Genomic DNA, 18,393 nt, shown 5'->3' on the forward strand with positions numbered 1-18,393 from the left:
ATTTTGACAAAAGTGTGGGTTAGCACTATATTGCACCGACCCCTTCAATTTTACTTCATGATGCATGTCAAAGACTGGGTACCTTACCATCTACAGTTTATACAGCATAATCTACACTGCAAGAAAATGTCAAAATGAGTGGCGCTTTACTACCATTCTTGCCTGACATTAGCTTAGTGTATAAATGAAGTTTGAAATGAGTTTACTGTTACAGTGAACAACTTCAGCCAATACATACTACACATGAGAACCTTGCATTAGGGACCTTAATCTTAAAGGGCCATTCCAGACGAATTTCATAATTTTACATCATATAGTACATAAACTTACAGCTCCATGTATAGATTTGTAGAATTTATTGTAGTCCTTGAGTAGAGAAACCAATACATTAAAGAACCTGAAACAAACTACATTAACAATGATAATGACATAGGAGGCTCACATACAAATATAGAAGTGTAATTACCTTACAATACGGGCTCACTTAACAAGTTCATCTGAGCAGAATCTATGCATGCCTTCTTCTTTTGTTCTGCTTCCTTGAGCCCCGACTCATGCATTCTTATGGTGAGGCTGCTATGTCATCATCCTTGTTCATTGCAATTTGTTATACATTTTGAAAACATTCTTATTCCTCATCCCAGTCAATTCAAATTCTGAAACTCTGTACTCAGGATAGCTAATCTATAGTTGTTCAAATACAAAAGTCAGAAAATCAACTGGAGGTCTCCTTTAAATGGGGCTAGAGAATCACAGAAAGCTTTATCATTCCCCTGCTATCAATACTTATGTGTTGACAGAATACATAATGTCCAAGTTCTTGTTTACAGGACTCGCATCTACTCAAAGTTTATCCACACAATCTTATACACAACAGAAATATTTCATTACTGTTTAAATAACATATTATGCAAATAAATTCCAGATGAACACCCTGCTTATACATTATGTACTATGATGTCTATTTTTTGTGGTTACAATAAAATATAGCAAAAACAAATGAAAACAATTCAATGCTGAACAGCATTTACTAATGTCTCACTTAGTAGCAGGTACTTAATGTTTCTTTTATTCCACTTACATCAGTAAGTACAATAAAGTCTTCATAACTCAATTTACATGTGTGAGACACCCTATGATTACATATCGTATGACTATGGTGTTCACGCACACATTCAAAAGGCTACGGACACAGAAAATCATCCATGTAACAGAGTGCTAGTAAAATTAGTACATTGTATGAACTTTTCAATTTTTCATTTTAATGCTGAAGGTCATCATTAGAAACTGGTTACTTCGAGTTGATATCATTCAAAAGAACTTAAAGTGTATCTTTGCTCAAAAAATTATATTTTTGATATGTGAAAGAGACACATTTCAGAAGTCCATTGCACCAACTTTCAGAGAAAAGGGGTTCATTAATTAGTGAAATAATGCATCTGAAAGTTTCTAAACACAATGGGTCTGGGAGGCAAGACTACAGCAAACCCTATTGTTTGCAGTGGGTTACGGAACCACAGCGGTTCCTGAATCTCCCAGACACAGTGTGTTTGGAAACTTTTAGATGCATTATTTCACTAATTAATGACCCATTTTCTCTGAAAGATGGTGCAATGGATTACAGAAATGTGTCTCTTTCACATATCAAAAATAATTCTTTGGCCAAAGATACACTTAATCAGTCCTTGACAGTTGCAGTGAACATTATGACATTGAACATAAAAATCCTTGCATTATGAGACAGATATACTGTAGTAATCACACCTATCAGTAGAAGACAGCTGGATCCTTTATTTTCCCATTGATTCCCTCTTCCCAAACAAAATAAATACATGTATGTGACTATCATCCATACACGATACCATCCTGGTCCCAAGGTAAATAATATTATCAGCTCTTTGCTACATTTCCACTCCTTCATAACTCTCTCACATTGACATCCTGGCAAGTGAAAAACTAGCTACCACATACACTCAGTACCACATCATATATATATATATAGAAGCTATGTTACAATACTTAAGTTTTAAAATGTCAATAAATAAGGTTCTTGAAGATTGCGGCAGGCTTGTTGATATGCTTCACACCACTGCATCAACATTTCTCTCCCCAGCCAAATCTTTGATCTGTATGAAAGAAGAAAGACATAAATGAAAGAAAGATATTCATTCAGAGGGGTGAAGGTTCAGATGTGTGTTTCTTCAATTTGTCTCTCTCTTTTAAATCTAATTCATAAAAGGAGACAAACTGAAGAAACACACACATGAAGAAAGACATATTCCCCACAGATCAATCATGATTTAACTTTCTGCACACCGGTACATGTATAAGATGTACAGTGGAAACTCGATATAACGAGATGGTCGGGACCGAGTCATTTTCCTCGTTATAGCCGATATCTCGTTATATCAGTAGGCATAAACAAGGAAAAGTAGAAATTACGCGGTGCGTAACATATGTCCCCGCCGGAAGTAGCATTTTGTAACAAAATGTGCAATATAGGTAAAAAATCAAGATCAAAGGTCAAAGAAGTCAAAGGTCAAAATTCTGTGTAGAAGTTTTGAAGCCCTCACCTAGTGCCATCACATAAAGCAAATGGAATCGAAATTGGGTTAGAAATGGCGAAGGAGTAGCATTTTGTAGCCAATGTACAATATAGGTCAAAAATCAAGGTCAAAGGTCAAAGAAGACAAAGGTCAAAATTCTGTGTAGAAGTTTTGAAGCCCTCACCTAGTGCTATCACATAAAGCAAACGGAATCGAAATCGGGTTAGAAATGGCGAAGGAGTAGCATTCTGTAGCAAAATGTACAATATAGGTCAAAAATCAAGGTCAAAGGTCAAAGAAGTCAAAGGTCAAAATTCTGTGTAGAAGTTTTGAAGCCCTCACCTAGTGCCATCACATAAAGCAAACGGAATCGAAATCGGGTTAGAAATGGCGAAGGAGTAGCATTTCGTAGCAAAATGCACAATATAGGTCAAAAATCAAGGTCAAAGGTCAAAGAAGTCAAAGGTCAAAATTCTGTGTAGAAGTTTTGAAGCCCTCAACTAGTGCCATCATATAAAGCAAACGGAATCGAAATCGGGTTAAAAATGGCGAAGGAGTAGCATTTCGTAGCAAAATGTACAATATAGGTCAAAAATCAAGGTCAAAGGTCAAAGAAGCCAAAGGTCAAAATTCTGTGTAAAAGTTTTGAAGCCCTCACCTAGTGCCATCACATAAAGCAAACGGAATCGAAATCGGGTTAGAAATGGCGAAGGAGTAGCATTTTGTAGCAAAATGTACAATATAGGTCAAAAAATCAAGGTCAAAGGTCAAAGAAGTCAAAGGTCAAAATTCTGTGTAGAAGTTTTGAAGCCCTCACCTAGTGCCATCACATAAAGCAAATGGAATCGAAATCGGGTTAGAAATGGCGAAGGAGTAGCATTTTGTAGCAAAATGTACAATACAGGTAAAAAATCAAGGTCAAAGGTCAAAGAAGTCAAAGGTCAAAATTCTGTGTAGAAGTTTTGAAGCCCTCACCTAGTGCCATCACATAAAGCAAACGGAATCGAAATCGGGTTAGAAATGGCGAAGGAGTAGCATTTTGTAGCAAAATGTACAATATAGGTCAAAGGTCAAGGTCAAAGGTCACGACTGAAATTCTGTGTAGAAGTTTCAAAGCTCCCATGTAATGCTATCATATAAAGCAAACAGAATCAAAATTGGCTCATAAATGACAGAGAAGTAGCAAATTGAAGATTTTGATCACACACGGACGCACACACGGACACACGGACGGACGGACACACGGACGGACACACGGACACACACACGTACGGAGCCCGTTTCATAGTCCCCTGCTCGAACTCGTTCGGCGGGGACAAAAAGCATGACATAAAGACATTAATTTGCACATGTGGGACTACCCATCATCTATCAATCAATACTGATAACTTGATAATGTGTTTGAGGGAATTACTCACCTTTATGGGTAAGAAGATGTTTTTCACCAATGAAATCCAATATCAAGAATGTGTTTCTTATTAATTGTTGATGTTTGAATTTGTAATTTCATATAGCTTGCGATTGTGTCAAGATCGTATGTGGATTGGTATGTGTGGTTATTGTATGGGTGTGTGTTGTGTGTGGAATATGGTCTGCACAATGCTGTGTGTGTATGCGAGACATTCTGTATGTACAATATGACTGCGTGTGTGTGAAGATGGGGAATTCCCTACGTAGAAAGCCAATCACAGCATCAGATTGCCTCACACCTGCTAAACGTCATGATCATGTCATGTACATGTATACATATGGCCGTCCCACCACATTTTTTGCATGTATTAGTGTGCGCGCACACACACACACACACATACACGTACAACATGCGGTGCTAGCTGGAGTGAACTGAAGAAAATGTGTGTGTACAAGACAGTTTTTGGCGCATTGAGCTTTACAATCTCGGAAGGTGATACATTGTACAGGCGAAGTAAAGTTTTACCCGAAGACATTTTGCTTTACCTCGCTATAACAGGTTTGATTGGCTATGTTTTTCTTTGTTTGGAAGTCACAAAATTTATCTCGTTATAGCAGTTATTTCGTTATAGCCGATCTCGCTATAAGAGTAGCATTTTACATAGACTTGTGTGGAAGGAAATTTGGGACCGGGAAAATTTCCTCGTAATAACCGATATCTCGTTATAGCAGTGTTCGTTATACCGAGTTTCCCCTGTACTACCTTCTAGTCAACGTGTTTAATCAATTAGATCATTTGTAAAATATAAGTGATAATGAAAAGAAGGCTATACTAACAGAGGAGCAGAACAACCTTTCAAGAATAATGTCATCTACAAGTTAAATTGTGGCAGCCTGCAAAAGACTAGGTTACCAACTACACAAACTTGATACTACAGTGAGTGTCGCTACTACATGTCACATAGTTTGTAAAAGGAATTCCTTTAAAAAACAATCTAGTATTTTAATCTATGTTTCACGACATCATCAAAAATGACTGTCACTGGGAATTTTACAAACCTTTAATTAAGACATGAGAGTTAATTTTGTGTACTCTCATGTGAAACATTCACCATGAATACATGTCAACTTTTTGATGTCACACAATACCACAACAAAAAGGTTGACAAAAAATCTGGCAAAGAAACTTTTGTAATCTCAGGTATGTTGGCAATTCTTGGTACAAGAGTGTGACAACAAAAAAATTTGGCAAAGAAAATTTTGTAATAATAATAATAATAATAATGATAATAATAATAATAATAATGATAATAATAATAAAGGACATTTATATTGTGCAGCTACTATAATAATATACTCTACTGGGAATTTTTTTCTATTTAGGTCTTTTGTTTTAACCAGTAATAAAGAGGGGTTGCGCGCCCGGTGCACTGCCCTCTGGATCCACCACTGATATCTGACACATGCTTTGCAGTTTACTATCAAGCACAGAGGCAACATCGTAAGAAAATCATTTAACTCTTGGGCCATTCTCAGATTAAGTGTTCAATTCCATGTGAGTAAAACCGAAAAATCAACCACAAAGTAATACATTCAAAGATGTGTTTTCGGAAACTTCAAAACCGGTCAAATACGAAACAAAAAGTGGAACATTCTAAATGATGGCCATTCATTGAGTAAAAATGAATTGAAATAGAGCATCATATATGATTTTTGATCACCAATCAGATACGTTACCGCAAATTTACATGTTGTAATGGACTCCTAACTCTGAATTAAATTTATTGTTTTGATCCAATTTCTGTTCAGGAAAAGACATCTGTCCCCCTAAAGATATTGGGGTTTTTCAAGAGGTAAAGATAATGTCATCCCTTGCTAATTGGTAGAAATTATTTCCGTGTGGTAGGTGCAAATATGCTTTTTGCTGAAATGAAATATAACCTTAAGATTCACTTTGTATTTTTAGCAAATTTCGCTTACAAATAAAGTTTCGAATCCCACAAATCATGCAAAGGGAACGATCCGATCTGGAATTTCCACAGGAAACAAATATGAATTGCTTTCCTGGGGAAATAACTATTGAAAAACACCGAATCACCTTTGGTAACGTATCTGGTAAAATACAAGTAATAATTTAAGTTGTGTATGAATTAATAAATATCACCTGTTTAATTATTTACCTCATGAATTGATGTGAAAATGAATGACGTAAGCCCAAATTAACCATTTTAAACATTGTACGTAATATTTAAACTATGAAATGTAATGGAAAACAGCCCTAAATGTGAAAGCTGAGTTCTTCATTCACAGAATATTCTCATCTTACGTCTGAATGTATTTATCCATCTGACTATAAATATTCATTAAGTTTTGATGGATAATGCAAACAAGGTTTTAAAAATATATTTTTGCAGGCACTTAGAAGTAAGTAGGTACAGTCTCTATGAACTCGATATGCTAAACAGTTGTTTGACCTATGGTAACGTATTTGGCTCATCCCTTTTAATGAAAATGAATAAATAATTGTTCAACTTATCAATGAATCTTGAGTAGTTCTTCATATGTTGAAAAACACTAGAATAAATATGCAGCAGAACACTGAAACTTTCCTCGGAAGCGTTTCATAAACTACTTTTTACTCTTTCAAAGTGTGGTAACGTATCTGGCGTACCGTAAATGAATCTGTCGGTGAAGTTACAGAGCAATTTCTACTGAATATTCTTCATTTGAACATAACTTTAATTTTTTATGGAAGCGTCATTGTATGCAGAATTGTTTTATGAACACTTTGTTTTAAATAACATTATTTGTCACCGTGGGTGCCCTGAATTATACGTAACGTATCTGCTAAATCTGAAAAGCAAAAAACTGATATGCTGAATCTTAGCTTCGTCTTGTAAAATAAACGTTCAAAGTTGTTGCATAGAATATGAAAGTGGCTGGGTTTTATAGAATAGAACTTTGGAGTTTATGAGCACACAACGATTTGTTTGTAAAAACATTTACAATTTCTTTTCAGCATTTTGATTATGTGGTAACGTATCTGTCGGAAAACTTGGCATTAAGTTGTGAGACACTGACGCAGAAAGAAAAATCATGTGGAAGTGTTGCTCTTTTTCACCTCTCTGTCCTTTTGGTGTAAGAATATAATCCCGAGGTCCAACAAAACGAAGCATGTAATGTGTAGGGATGAATTTTGACCAGATTTGATCCCCAGAAAGCACAAGACCAATGAGCAAAATTCGGTCACGTATCTGGGGTAACGTATCTGTGGTAACGTATATGGTCGATCATATTATTATGAGAGCGATATCTACCAAATATTTCTCACTTGTACTAAACTTTAATGTTGAACCGATGAGGCATTCCGAGGAGTAATGTATAATATACAATTTGTCTGACATTGCAATATCTGTCGCAGTGGGTGGCGTGAAAAGTATGTAACGTATCTGTCCAAATAAAAGTGTAGAAAACCGATATTTCAAACATTGTACCGTATTCTAAATAAAGAGCTGTTGCACAAAAAATCTAAGTACTTGCAATGTATGAAGTATATCCTCAGGGTTTCATATACACCGGGTCATTGCATAGTCTTGTTATTTTCGTAATGCTGTAACACTAAAGAAACTGGTAACGTATCTGGCGGTGAACTTGGCGACAGGTTTCAAAAGGCTATAAAAAAAGAAGTCAATAAAAATTTTGGAACTTTTTGAGTATTGTGATTAGCACATATGATATGCTCATCGTCCATGAAAATGATATTTGGAAAGTGTGTTTGTGGACGGAGAGGAGCAATAAAACATACTTCTGAAATAGCCGGCGACACTGCGTTTTGGGGGTCTTAACGAAGTTTAACAGCAAAATTTTATACAAAAAGGCAGACAACCGCATTTGATCGTGTTTATTTCTAACAAATAAAGTCCTCGTGATATATTATAAACATTTAAATAGTATCTAATAGGTTTCAGGGAACTGCAAACTGTCATGGAATGTCGGCGACACCAAAATTCCGTATTTGAACGCTTTTACTGAGAATGGGCCTCTTACCAACGATGTCAAGTTTGCACAAGGGACAGGTCCTCTTATTCCGCAGCCAGGATTCGACACACTTGTTGTGGAACTGGTGGTGGCAGGGGAGCATCCGAATGGTCTGCCAAAACAAAATACAGGGGAACTTCATTAGAATGAGCTGCTTGGGATCATGGAAATTCCCTTGTTTTTTCATATACCTTGTTATATCAGGGATAAAAGCAAAGGGAAAAAAAAGGAGTGGAAGTTGCAAAATTACCGTTTATCATCACAATCAGGCATCTTGCTATGTCCAGCCTCATTATAATGAGGCTCCAGTAAATTAATATCACAAAGGGAATTGGGGTGAAAAAGTTCCTATTTTCTGTGGAAATTTGGGTAATACACACTAAGTGTGGCATATCCTGGTCTCACTTCATCAAGGTCATCAAGGTGGAGATCACGCCATGGCCATGGAGGAAATCAAACACATAACCCCAAAGAGTGGGGAAAAGGCATGTGTAACACTGATGTAGTTGTTGATGATGATAATGATGATGATAACTACTATTATGATTGATATTAGTGTCATTATTATAATAACAACTCTAACTCATTATTACAGTGGATTCCTGTTACAATGACGTTCTTGGGACAGGCAATTTTCTTTTGTTGTATCGAAATTGGTTATAACCTAACAAATGAACAACAAAAGACATAAAATGGATAATACAATGTATTGCGGTCTGAATTTTTACTTCATTGGAACCAGAATTTCGTTATAATCATGTTCATTACAACGGGAGTGTACTGTATTATCATCTTAATTGATATCATTATTACTATCATTCTATTATTATTACTCCTACTTCTACTACTACAATGGTAATTATACTCTTTTTGTTTTACCACTACTACTACGTATACACAATGTCAGCACTCTTCTTCCACTTGGTATTCTGGCTTTATCATTACCTCAGCAATGCCAGGTATATCAACTATGTGTCAATGGAGATGGCATGAGTATAAGATCTCTTTTAAAGGTGTATTCTCTGGACAGGATGTGGACCCAGGACCTTCCAGAAGTTAACAGATCTAGATTCTTGTCCACTCAACCACAGTACCTTTACATAAGGCTAGGGGCTCTATGATTCTGATATATCACACGATTTGAGTACTGTATACTCCAAATATTTCAAGAGATTTTCATTTTCGCGAATTTCACGAGTCAAGTGCTATTCGCAATTTCAAAGGCACGCGAAAATATCAAATCTGATCCCGACATGAATGTGACGTGCATGCATACATATCTCCGTTTAGTACTGTACTCCACAATCGCCAATTTAACTACTCACGAAATTATCGGGGAGTCCGGATTCACGAAAAATCAGACTCGCTAAATATATGGCGTTTACAGTATATCATATGATATCAATGCATCACACTCACTTGCCCCTTGTGGAATTCGTCCAGGCACACCGCACAACTGTCAGGTGACTCTGAGGACTGCTGGTAACGCTTCCTCTTGTACTTCCAGACCGGCATACGGGACATCGCCTGTTCGGCTAACCTCCGTAGTGACCCCTGCACATATCATGCGAGAACAGAACATATTTTGACAGGTTGTCTTTACCAGAGCATTTTACATGCTGAAGCTGTCAATCAAAACAAATAGATTATGACACTTTTATACTTAGTAGTATTGTTGTCTCTTTCATATACAATGATGATTAGAACTATTACCATCATAGTTACTATAATGTTGGGATACAAACAGGGAGTGAATTACCAGATCTTCAATTTTAACATGAAAGTACATGTGTAAAACACTGCAAATATTTGAACCTGACCCATCTTGTTGCTATACTTTCCATGACATGTCAAACCACTAATAGCATCATGGAAGACAATTGCACAAACATAATAACTCCATAGACATGTAGTATACATGTATCATTTATTAGGAAACACAATCTAAAGTTCGTAAACTAGCTGCTGCTGGGGTTTAAGTACATATACTCATTTGAATGCCAACATGTTAACCTCAGTGGTCCTTGTTTGGTCAGCATGTCACATTTTCATGAAAGTTTACTATTTTTTCTGTAGAATGTAAGTCTCTGTAAAGTTTGATTAATTGAAATATGAGTACTCGCCTCTAAATCTTCATGATTGTTTTGCCCAAGGTGCTGGACCTGTATTCTTCCTAGAAACACATTGATGATATAGAAACCAACAGCAAGGGATACCAGACTACGCCATATCCAACCAAATCCATGCTGAAATGAAGACAAAAGGAGACCATAGGGAGTTATTTCATGACTTTGCCTGAAAATCATCTCCACACTGTCAGTCTCGTCTTCTGGTAATTATAGGTCTAAGCACTGCTGGAACATAAACATTTCAACTTTTATATTCTCTCAGCCCCACCACCACCCCCCCCCCCTTCCAAAAAGAAAAAAGAAAAAAAAAGGAAAAGCAAATAATTCATATTTGAATATATAGGTTGCCTTATCAGAGCCAATAAAAGGTAATTTAAATTACTATACAATACCATAATAATTTTTACCATTTGACCTGAAGATTAAACATCATGCCATTAAAGGGTAAATGAAAAAAAAAAATTAGACAAAGTAAAATTTTTAATATCTGAAGAACACCTTGTGCCTTCTTTCCACAAAATATCACATATGCCACATGCCCTTCACAACTCTTTGTCACAATACATCTCAAGGACATTCTGTGTCTATAAATCCTTTATGACCAGAGAATTAATTTCTTTTGACCAAACTGAACACAGAACATACATTTTTAAGCAATAAAAACAAAGAGGAAGAAAAAGCATTTTGTTAATTCTTGGAATCTCTAAATCCCTTAACATTGTTAATTGAAAAATGAATACAAAAAAACAAACAAACCCTCACTCAGTTATATTCCAAGTAACAATGAATGAACAAACTTGCATGTATGTTACTCACTGGAGTACACAAACTTACAAATCACAAAACTATGAACCACATATATATTGTATTTGTCAGAAGTCTGATCTTGCAGTGACTTTTTTTTGGCTGCATCTCTCTTCCGCACACACTGCAAAGTGTCTTCCTCTACGTGATAAAAAAAAGTGATAGATTTTACTATACATTTTCACTTTAAAAAAATAAAACAAAAGCAAAAATGGCTCAGTCAACATCAAAGGTGCACTTCATAGATGTTTTTACTTTCTAAATATTTTCAATGATGGCAGTTGCCCATGGCAACTTCAATACTCAGAACTGATTGGTTAGTTCCTAGCCATATGTCACAGTAACTCTGACAATTATGACTGTGATACTTGTAGTATATTTACAAACTGCTTTATGAAATGGGTCCCACATGTAATGATAATATTGCACACAAACTGATTTTGACTGTACAACACCCAGCACACTCTCTATTCAAAAGTAAACTACACAGCTACAGTAGCTCCCGTACCTCAGCCGAAGCATGCAGTGGGTCTAGGCAGACTGTGCCTTCCCACTCCTTGAATTTACTGCCTCCACTTGAGCGACCACAGGTTGACCACAACGTCAGCTTTGGAGCAGACTACATTTCACAGAACAAACAAACAGACAAAATATATAAACAGGACAGATATAACAAGAAACAGATCTTGAATAAGAGGGTCTACATAATGAATAGTCATTGCCAAGTGAGATAGTGAAATCATGATTTCTTAAACCCAAAATACAAATATTCAGGATAATTCAATATGATGACTATTGTGCTCTTTACACTCGAAACTGTAAGTACTAAATGTGACACATTCTCTCAATGGGGTGACAGGACTTTGTTTCTCAAATTTTGGCAAAAATGACTTTTTAAAAGAAAATCAATCATAAGATAATCAATTACTGTCCTGACTGAATCCAAGCTGTCTCACCCCAAATATAAAGGAAAAGCAATCCATTTTGTTAAAGTGCTTTGGTTGCTATTTTTTCTCTCTCCTGAATGTTCAAAATTATTCTTAGATACAAGGTTTGTTGCCCCAAGAGCAATATGCTCTTATTTTATAAATACGTAACTTCCATGAGTTTGAATTGTAACAATGTCCCAACCTACTGATTTCATTGCTATGTGTCTAAAGTAGGACAGCACAAGCAATATGGCAAGCATGGTAATACTCACTATTGTTTTTGTTTTGGCCGTCGATTCTGGTTTAGATGTGATTTTGACTTTCTGTCTTCCTTTTCTGCAAAATAAAATATATCACATGTACAGTGTATCACGTTCTTTAATACCTTTGCATTCCATGTTTTTAAACATACAATAACAAAGTCAGCATTTAGTGTTCCACTATAATTCTATATAGTCTGTAATAATAACGAAAATTCTTCTCGATTTTTTTTTTCACACCAAGGACAAAAGGACTATGCAACAGTGTCAACTGAAAGGTAACCAAAAAACACCTAAAAATACAATCAAGCAATATGAAATCACTGAGCTATTTGGTATGAAAATACTGACAAAACAAACTTACCGTAAATCAACACTTCTTTGAAATTTTTTGACTTCTCTTGGGTCGGAGATGAGAATTATTGGTGTGTCTGTTGTCAGATTCAATTCAATCTGGGACAAGAGAAGAAGATGACATTCAAAACTTGGTCACAAATTACTAATTCAAAAAGCATAGCAGTTCCATGAATTCATCATAGAAATATGTGAAATACAGTGGAACCTTATTACAATGAGGTTGGATATAGCGAGATACCTGATATCAAGCAAGGCATTTTGCAGGTCCAATTCCTTTTATATTATTTTGTTTTTGTCCCTGATATAGCAAGATACCTGATTTAAATGTCAGTAGACCAAGCTCATGATAACAAGGTTCCCCTGTACAGTGAAGATTTCAACACAGGAATCTCAAAGCATGAGTGCAAATCAATGTGGAATTTAATCTTCGTACCAATGATTTATGTAACTGTCTTGAATAATCTACTCTGCCTTTATTTCATTAACTCTTTATATGCTACATTCCTACGTCCGACTCAGTCGACGGCGTGCCAACTTCGCATATTCCGCTCAAACGCACAAACCCGCCAAAACCGATCGATAGATCGCCAAATTCCACAGTACAATGAAACCGTTTCTCTCGTCTATAGCTTGCATTTTATGTGGTGATTGACTAACAAGAAGTGCTTTCATGCTGTATTTACGTGCAAGTTCCAACTATCTGTCATTAATTTGTGTACAAAAGTCATACATTAACAGTTAATATGTAGCTACTGGGCATTTGAAAGAAAAGCAATTATAATTTTGTCATAGAATCTACATCAATGCAAAGCTTGCAAATTTTCTTCACAACTTTGCTCACTTCATCTACAATTTAACATAAATCTATATAAGTTATAACTTTGAAAAAATAGAATGTTTTGTCAATGCATCATTACTTTGGTGTCTCAGAACAATGTGGCACACCGGGTTTTTTAACCATGGCACAAAAAGAGTTAACTTATTTTTTTTCTTCTTTTTTTTTCATGGGGGAATAAGGAGGACCTCCCTCTCCTTTCCCCTGGAGAGACAAATGAATGGCTAGATGTTTCTATGAAAGAACCTCAGTATAAGCGACAATAGGTCAAAACTTATGTGGCAAGATTTTTTTCTTCAGTGTATTTTTCTCTCCTCTGCCAAGCCTATCACACAGCCAAATTCTTAGGAAAACAACAACACCAGCAAAAATGAATGCATTCCATCCTTTTTGTAGCTACTGACCTCCTTGAAAAGTCCAGGGTTCAATGCCAGGACGAGAAGAGCTGAAGCCCCAAATAACATGGCCTGTTTTACCTGTAATAAATCACAGAAATTTGACATACTGAGCATTGACAAAACTCTGTCTACACAATAAGAATGGTCAAGACATAACAAAACAAACACACATTACTGATGCACATACTCTTCCCATCCTGTTGGCGAGATGTTTGCTATACAAATGCTTGATAAAGTCAACTGGATATTAGGTTGGTGGTCCTGAAATGGTTAAAAACATGCTTTAATGCAAAACAAAAACAACCAAAAAAATATATCTTGGTTAAAGCTTGCGGATATGGGCTACAGCCCCCACTTTTTTGACTTGTCAAAAAAGAAGCAGACGAAAAAAGAAAGAAGAAAACAAAATAAATCGGAATAAAATCTCAACACCCATACTTTGGCGAAGATTCCATCCCGAGATTCTTCCCTAAGCAGGGGTTACTATGAGTATGACCTTGATCCCCCACCCTGAAAAATACTTTGCTGCCTGTGCTATAATGGTTGGACAATTTGGAGCAATCTCAGACTGTCTAAAATGACTGGGCTGGGGAAGTAATGATGAACAGATTTGTCATGCCTCTAATGGAGACTAAGAATGATGATCTGGCTTACAAAGTACTTTTATTTAGTTTTGTTCGAGCTATCATTCTAAGTAAATTATTTGATTTAATTAGGATAAAATAGGATATTTTAGGATAATTCAAATTTGAATGATGTCCAGGCTCTTAACAACTACAACAACAAAATAAGCAACCTGCTCCAGCAGTGAGCATCCTGTTCCTCCCTGGGCTCCGGCTGGTTCCTCCAGGGGAGGGAGATGGAAGATACCGATCCAGTCCTCTTCCTCTTCACTCTTCTCCTCCTGATTGTCACCATCATCGCTGTGATACGATACCACATCACCTTCTTGATCACAACTGTTTGTGATCTGGAAAAAAGGGGAAACAAACACATTATGATCACCAAATAAAGTGCATGATTGCCCACATTTCTAAGCGGACTCAATCCAAAGTGGCTTGGGCACTAGACTCCATATCTTGATTGTCAGTAAATGAGAATAAGCAATTAATCACGAATTGCATACTGACAAGCTTTGTGCATCCAAATACTACTTAATTGTCACTCTGAAGGCTGTGGAATTCATCAGTTTCAAAGCACTGTTTCCACGTTTTTAATGAGCAAGAATCGCAAGTTAATCTCACCGTTCTCAAGACACCAGTGACATTCAGTCTATCCGGCCCACTGCCCGCATACGACCCCTGGATAGCTGCTCCACCCGGCTGCACCCGTATGACAGCTTCGCGTTCTCCCGATACGAGTTGCAGCAGGAGCGACAGAACGAGGGCCCAGCTGGATAATTTGCAGCTCGTACAAGCATTTGCCACTGACCGTAGACTCGTTGAGGAACCAGTGCTGAGAGGTGGCAAGAGCATTTTGCTGTTTCGCCTTGCTTTTCTCCAAGAAGTTCTCCTCATTTTGACGTATTATCAACAAGGGGTATGGGCAGAGAGACACATAAGCAGTTGTTTATTGTAGTAAGTACAAAGTGTAAGATGACCCTGTGATGCTGCTACGATTTTCGATACGGGGTGCTGAATGTCTGCGATAATCATAACCGTAAGAAAGGACACCAATCTTTTTACTGTGTTATCATTACGTCACAAATCCACAGCTGCTGACAGAAAACCCCAAAACCTTTTTCTCACGGACAATACTAGTAAGCTGCCAGACGAATTCCTTCCGACTCACCGCGTAAAGTGTGTGTGTGTCTGTGTGTGTCTGTGTGTGTGTGTGTGTGGGGGGGGGGGGGGGGGGGGGGGTGGGGGCGGGGGTGGGGGCAAAAGAGATACTTTTCGTTTTCTTCTGTAGTAAAATGCTCGAACTGGATGCTGCTGAATAATAATTATTCCCACAACTTCAGTATGAACTCTAGCTTTCACTGTAAAAAGTAAGTAGAAAAAAGACAAAAACGAAAAACCAATATCAAACCTAGATATTGTAAGATATTATGATTTTTTAATTGCTTTGTCGTGTTTTTTTTTTTGTTGAAATTATGATTCTAAAACCTGATTTTATTTTTTTGTCTTGAATCTAAGCTTTCTAAATTCATTCTTCCAACTCGGACAAATAGAATGATAACTGGTACTCCAATATGTAATGTGATTTAGCTCGATCATTTGAGGAGCGATTGCTACAACTACTCATCATGGACATAGGGAACAATTGAATTTCCATGTATTTTGTCTGTTAAGGTAGTGATGTTTTAATATTCCTATGTTTGGTTGAAATGAGACATGAAGTCTTTTCTATCAAATATTTGATGATAATAAGCAAATATATACCGGTACTAGGTCTATGAAATAATGGTTCATATCAGCAGCATGAAAAGGATCATTATCACAACTTGAAGCCACCAACTGTTTCTCCCTAGAGTTCTTGATAATTGTTTTCGATGGGACATATCTTCAATCCCTCTTCCCAGTCAATCTCATTGAAACTTATTTGAGTCAAATCATGTACTCGGAGTTTGTGTAAATTCAAATCTATGAAATATATGAAGCATCCTGAGATATAGGCAGCCATCTTAAATCTTAACATGGCTGACAGGATAAGCATCCATTGTCAAGTGTCCTGTGTCATTTTTTGTTTCCTCTTGAAATTCAAGTTCCACTTCAAATCAGTCAGTGTGGTATGTTTGTTCCTTTAATCCATTCCTTACTGGATTGTGAGATCTAAGCAGGCTTTGTACAGCTATCACACAATTAGACTAGTGTGCAATAACATCCTTTTGTGTATGATGTAACAATGCTACATAGTGTGGAAGCAGACACACACACACACACACACACACACACACACACACACACACACACACATACACACACACACACACACACACACACAATCAGATATGGACTGTAAGTTATAAACAGCACTTTTCTTTTTCACACTTAAACAAGGCACCAGGCATCTTTTGTTTGTGACTCACTCAGAAAAAGAAACACCAAAATAAACAAAAACTATTAAACAGCAAAGATGAAGGTGTAATCTTTCTTGAATCATTGTCCTATCGGACTGCTATGAGGTTTTGTAATATACCAGCCTCTTTTCCCTATGGATCCTTGAATTCAACCACTCCTTTTCTATTAAAGGAGACCTCCACATGGTTTTCAGAATTTAGAGTGATTGAGGTGAGGAATGAGAATGTTCCCAAAGTGTACATTGTATAACAAATTGCAATGAACAAGGATGATAACATGGCAGCCTCACCATAAGAATGCATGAGTTGGGGTTCAAGGAAGCAGAATAAAAGAAGAAGGCATGCATAGATTTCACACAGGTGAACTTGTTAACAAGCGGTATTGTAATGGATTTACACTGCTACATTTCTGAAATATGTGAGGCTCCTTTGTCGTCAATGCTGTTCAGTGTAATTTGTTTGAGATATTTCATAGTATTGGTTTCTCTGCTCAAGGACCACAATAAAGTCCACAAATCTTCATATGGAGCTGGTGATTTATGTACTACATGATGTGAAATTATGAAAATCATCTGGAATGCCCCTTTAAAAGGAGATCTCAGTAGTTTCCAGCTACATATTATGTAAAAATGGAGATTTTCCCCGTGAGTAATTTTTCATGCTTAACCGGGTAAGATGAATTTCGATAATTTTCGTGTGTTTTTAATTCTGTGGAATTAGGGCATTAACTATGAGAACATATGGCACGCAAAAATATTTGTGTACTTTTATTTTCGCGCTAGCTTCTGGTTGAGCGAAATGTGCAAAAATTTCCTCTTTTACAGGGTTGTAAATGAATGTCTCCTTCATGACACATTATTCCTCTCTCTCTTTCTTTCTCTCTCTTTACTTTGCCAAGAGAATGATGAAACACCTCACACTTATATTATCATATTTAATCAAACAGGAGAATAAAAAAACAAACAAACAAAGCATGATGAAAAATGCATCCTAAGTACACATCACACTCACGTTGTGGCACTATTTTTTTATACAGTGAAGAAAAAAATCACACAAACACACGTGTTGCAGTTCTCTCAACTGTAATGTACAGTCGAGAATTTAATAACATTCCCAGTCAGTGGCTCTTTTGTTATCATTGCAAATGCAGATATCTACACAAAAGAAACCATTATAGTAGAACACAAACTCTAAGAGAAACACTAACAGAGTTCACGTCATGTTGATTCCTTCTGAAGATACTTTTTTAAAGTAAAATCTAGCGGCTAAATAATTCTGAAACAATACACAGAAAATGTAAAACGAATATCCTTTGCCACCTTGAAGAACCACAAAAGCGTACTCATGACTTCCCCCTCAGTAATGGAAGAAAAAAAAATATCCTAAAACAACACAAGTGTGACACAAACATTAAAAGATTTTTTAAAGGATTTCTGTTTTTCTCAAAATGAATTAAAACTGTATGTACACTGTATTGAACGCTGCCTCATAATCATTGTTTTTGGCATGTATGAGATTTCTCATTAGGTTGTCTGGTTCAGAGACAATAAAAACAACCTCCATTTACCTTTGGTATTGCATTTTCAATAAACTCAACCCAAAACAACTTTGTTGCAGATAAAAAAAGGGGGAAAAAAGTCAATGCTGAGTTGCAGTTTTAGCTCC

The 18,393-nt window shown here is 36.5% G+C and overlaps 1 protein-coding gene across 1 annotated transcript; it reads right to left on the reverse strand.

The window, feature by feature from the left end:
• Nucleotides 1-2,084: 2,084 nt before the first annotated feature.
• LOC139735782 (RING finger protein 215-like) lies at nt 2,085-15,223 on the reverse strand. Its single transcript, XM_071646533.1, has 10 exons — nt 14,951-15,223; nt 14,503-14,676; nt 13,713-13,784; nt 12,481-12,569; nt 12,129-12,192; nt 11,436-11,546; nt 10,118-10,240; nt 9,414-9,548; nt 8,004-8,106; nt 2,085-2,126 (listed from the first exon to the last, which is right to left on the reverse strand). The coding sequence occupies exons 1-10, from the start codon at nt 15,221-15,223 to the stop codon at nt 2,095-2,097; spliced, it is 1,176 nt and encodes a 391-aa protein (XP_071502634.1). The 3' UTR covers nt 2,085-2,094.
• Between the last annotated feature and the right edge of the window lie 3,170 nt (nt 15,224-18,393).

This window comes from Diadema antillarum, unplaced genomic scaffold (genome assembly GCF_040938485.1).
Source record: "Diadema antillarum isolate AM-2024a unplaced genomic scaffold, OU_Dant_1.0 seq00000597_RagTag, whole genome shotgun sequence".
Classification (NCBI taxonomy): domain Eukaryota; kingdom Metazoa; phylum Echinodermata; class Echinoidea; order Diadematoida; family Diadematidae; genus Diadema; species Diadema antillarum.

Coding starts and splice junctions, on each gene's coding strand:
- LOC139735782 (XM_071646533.1), bottom strand. CDS start 15,223: ATGAGGAGAACTTCTTGGAGAAAAGCAAGGCGAAACAGCAAAATGCTC. Junction 11,547..12,128: donor CGGCCAAAACAAAAACAATA/GTGAGTATTACC, acceptor TGTGAAATGTAG/TCTGCTCCAAAGCTGACGTT. Junction 8,107..9,413: donor ACGAATTCCACAAGGGGCAA/GTGAGTGTGATG, acceptor TTGTTTTGGCAG/ACCATTCGGATGCTCCCCTG.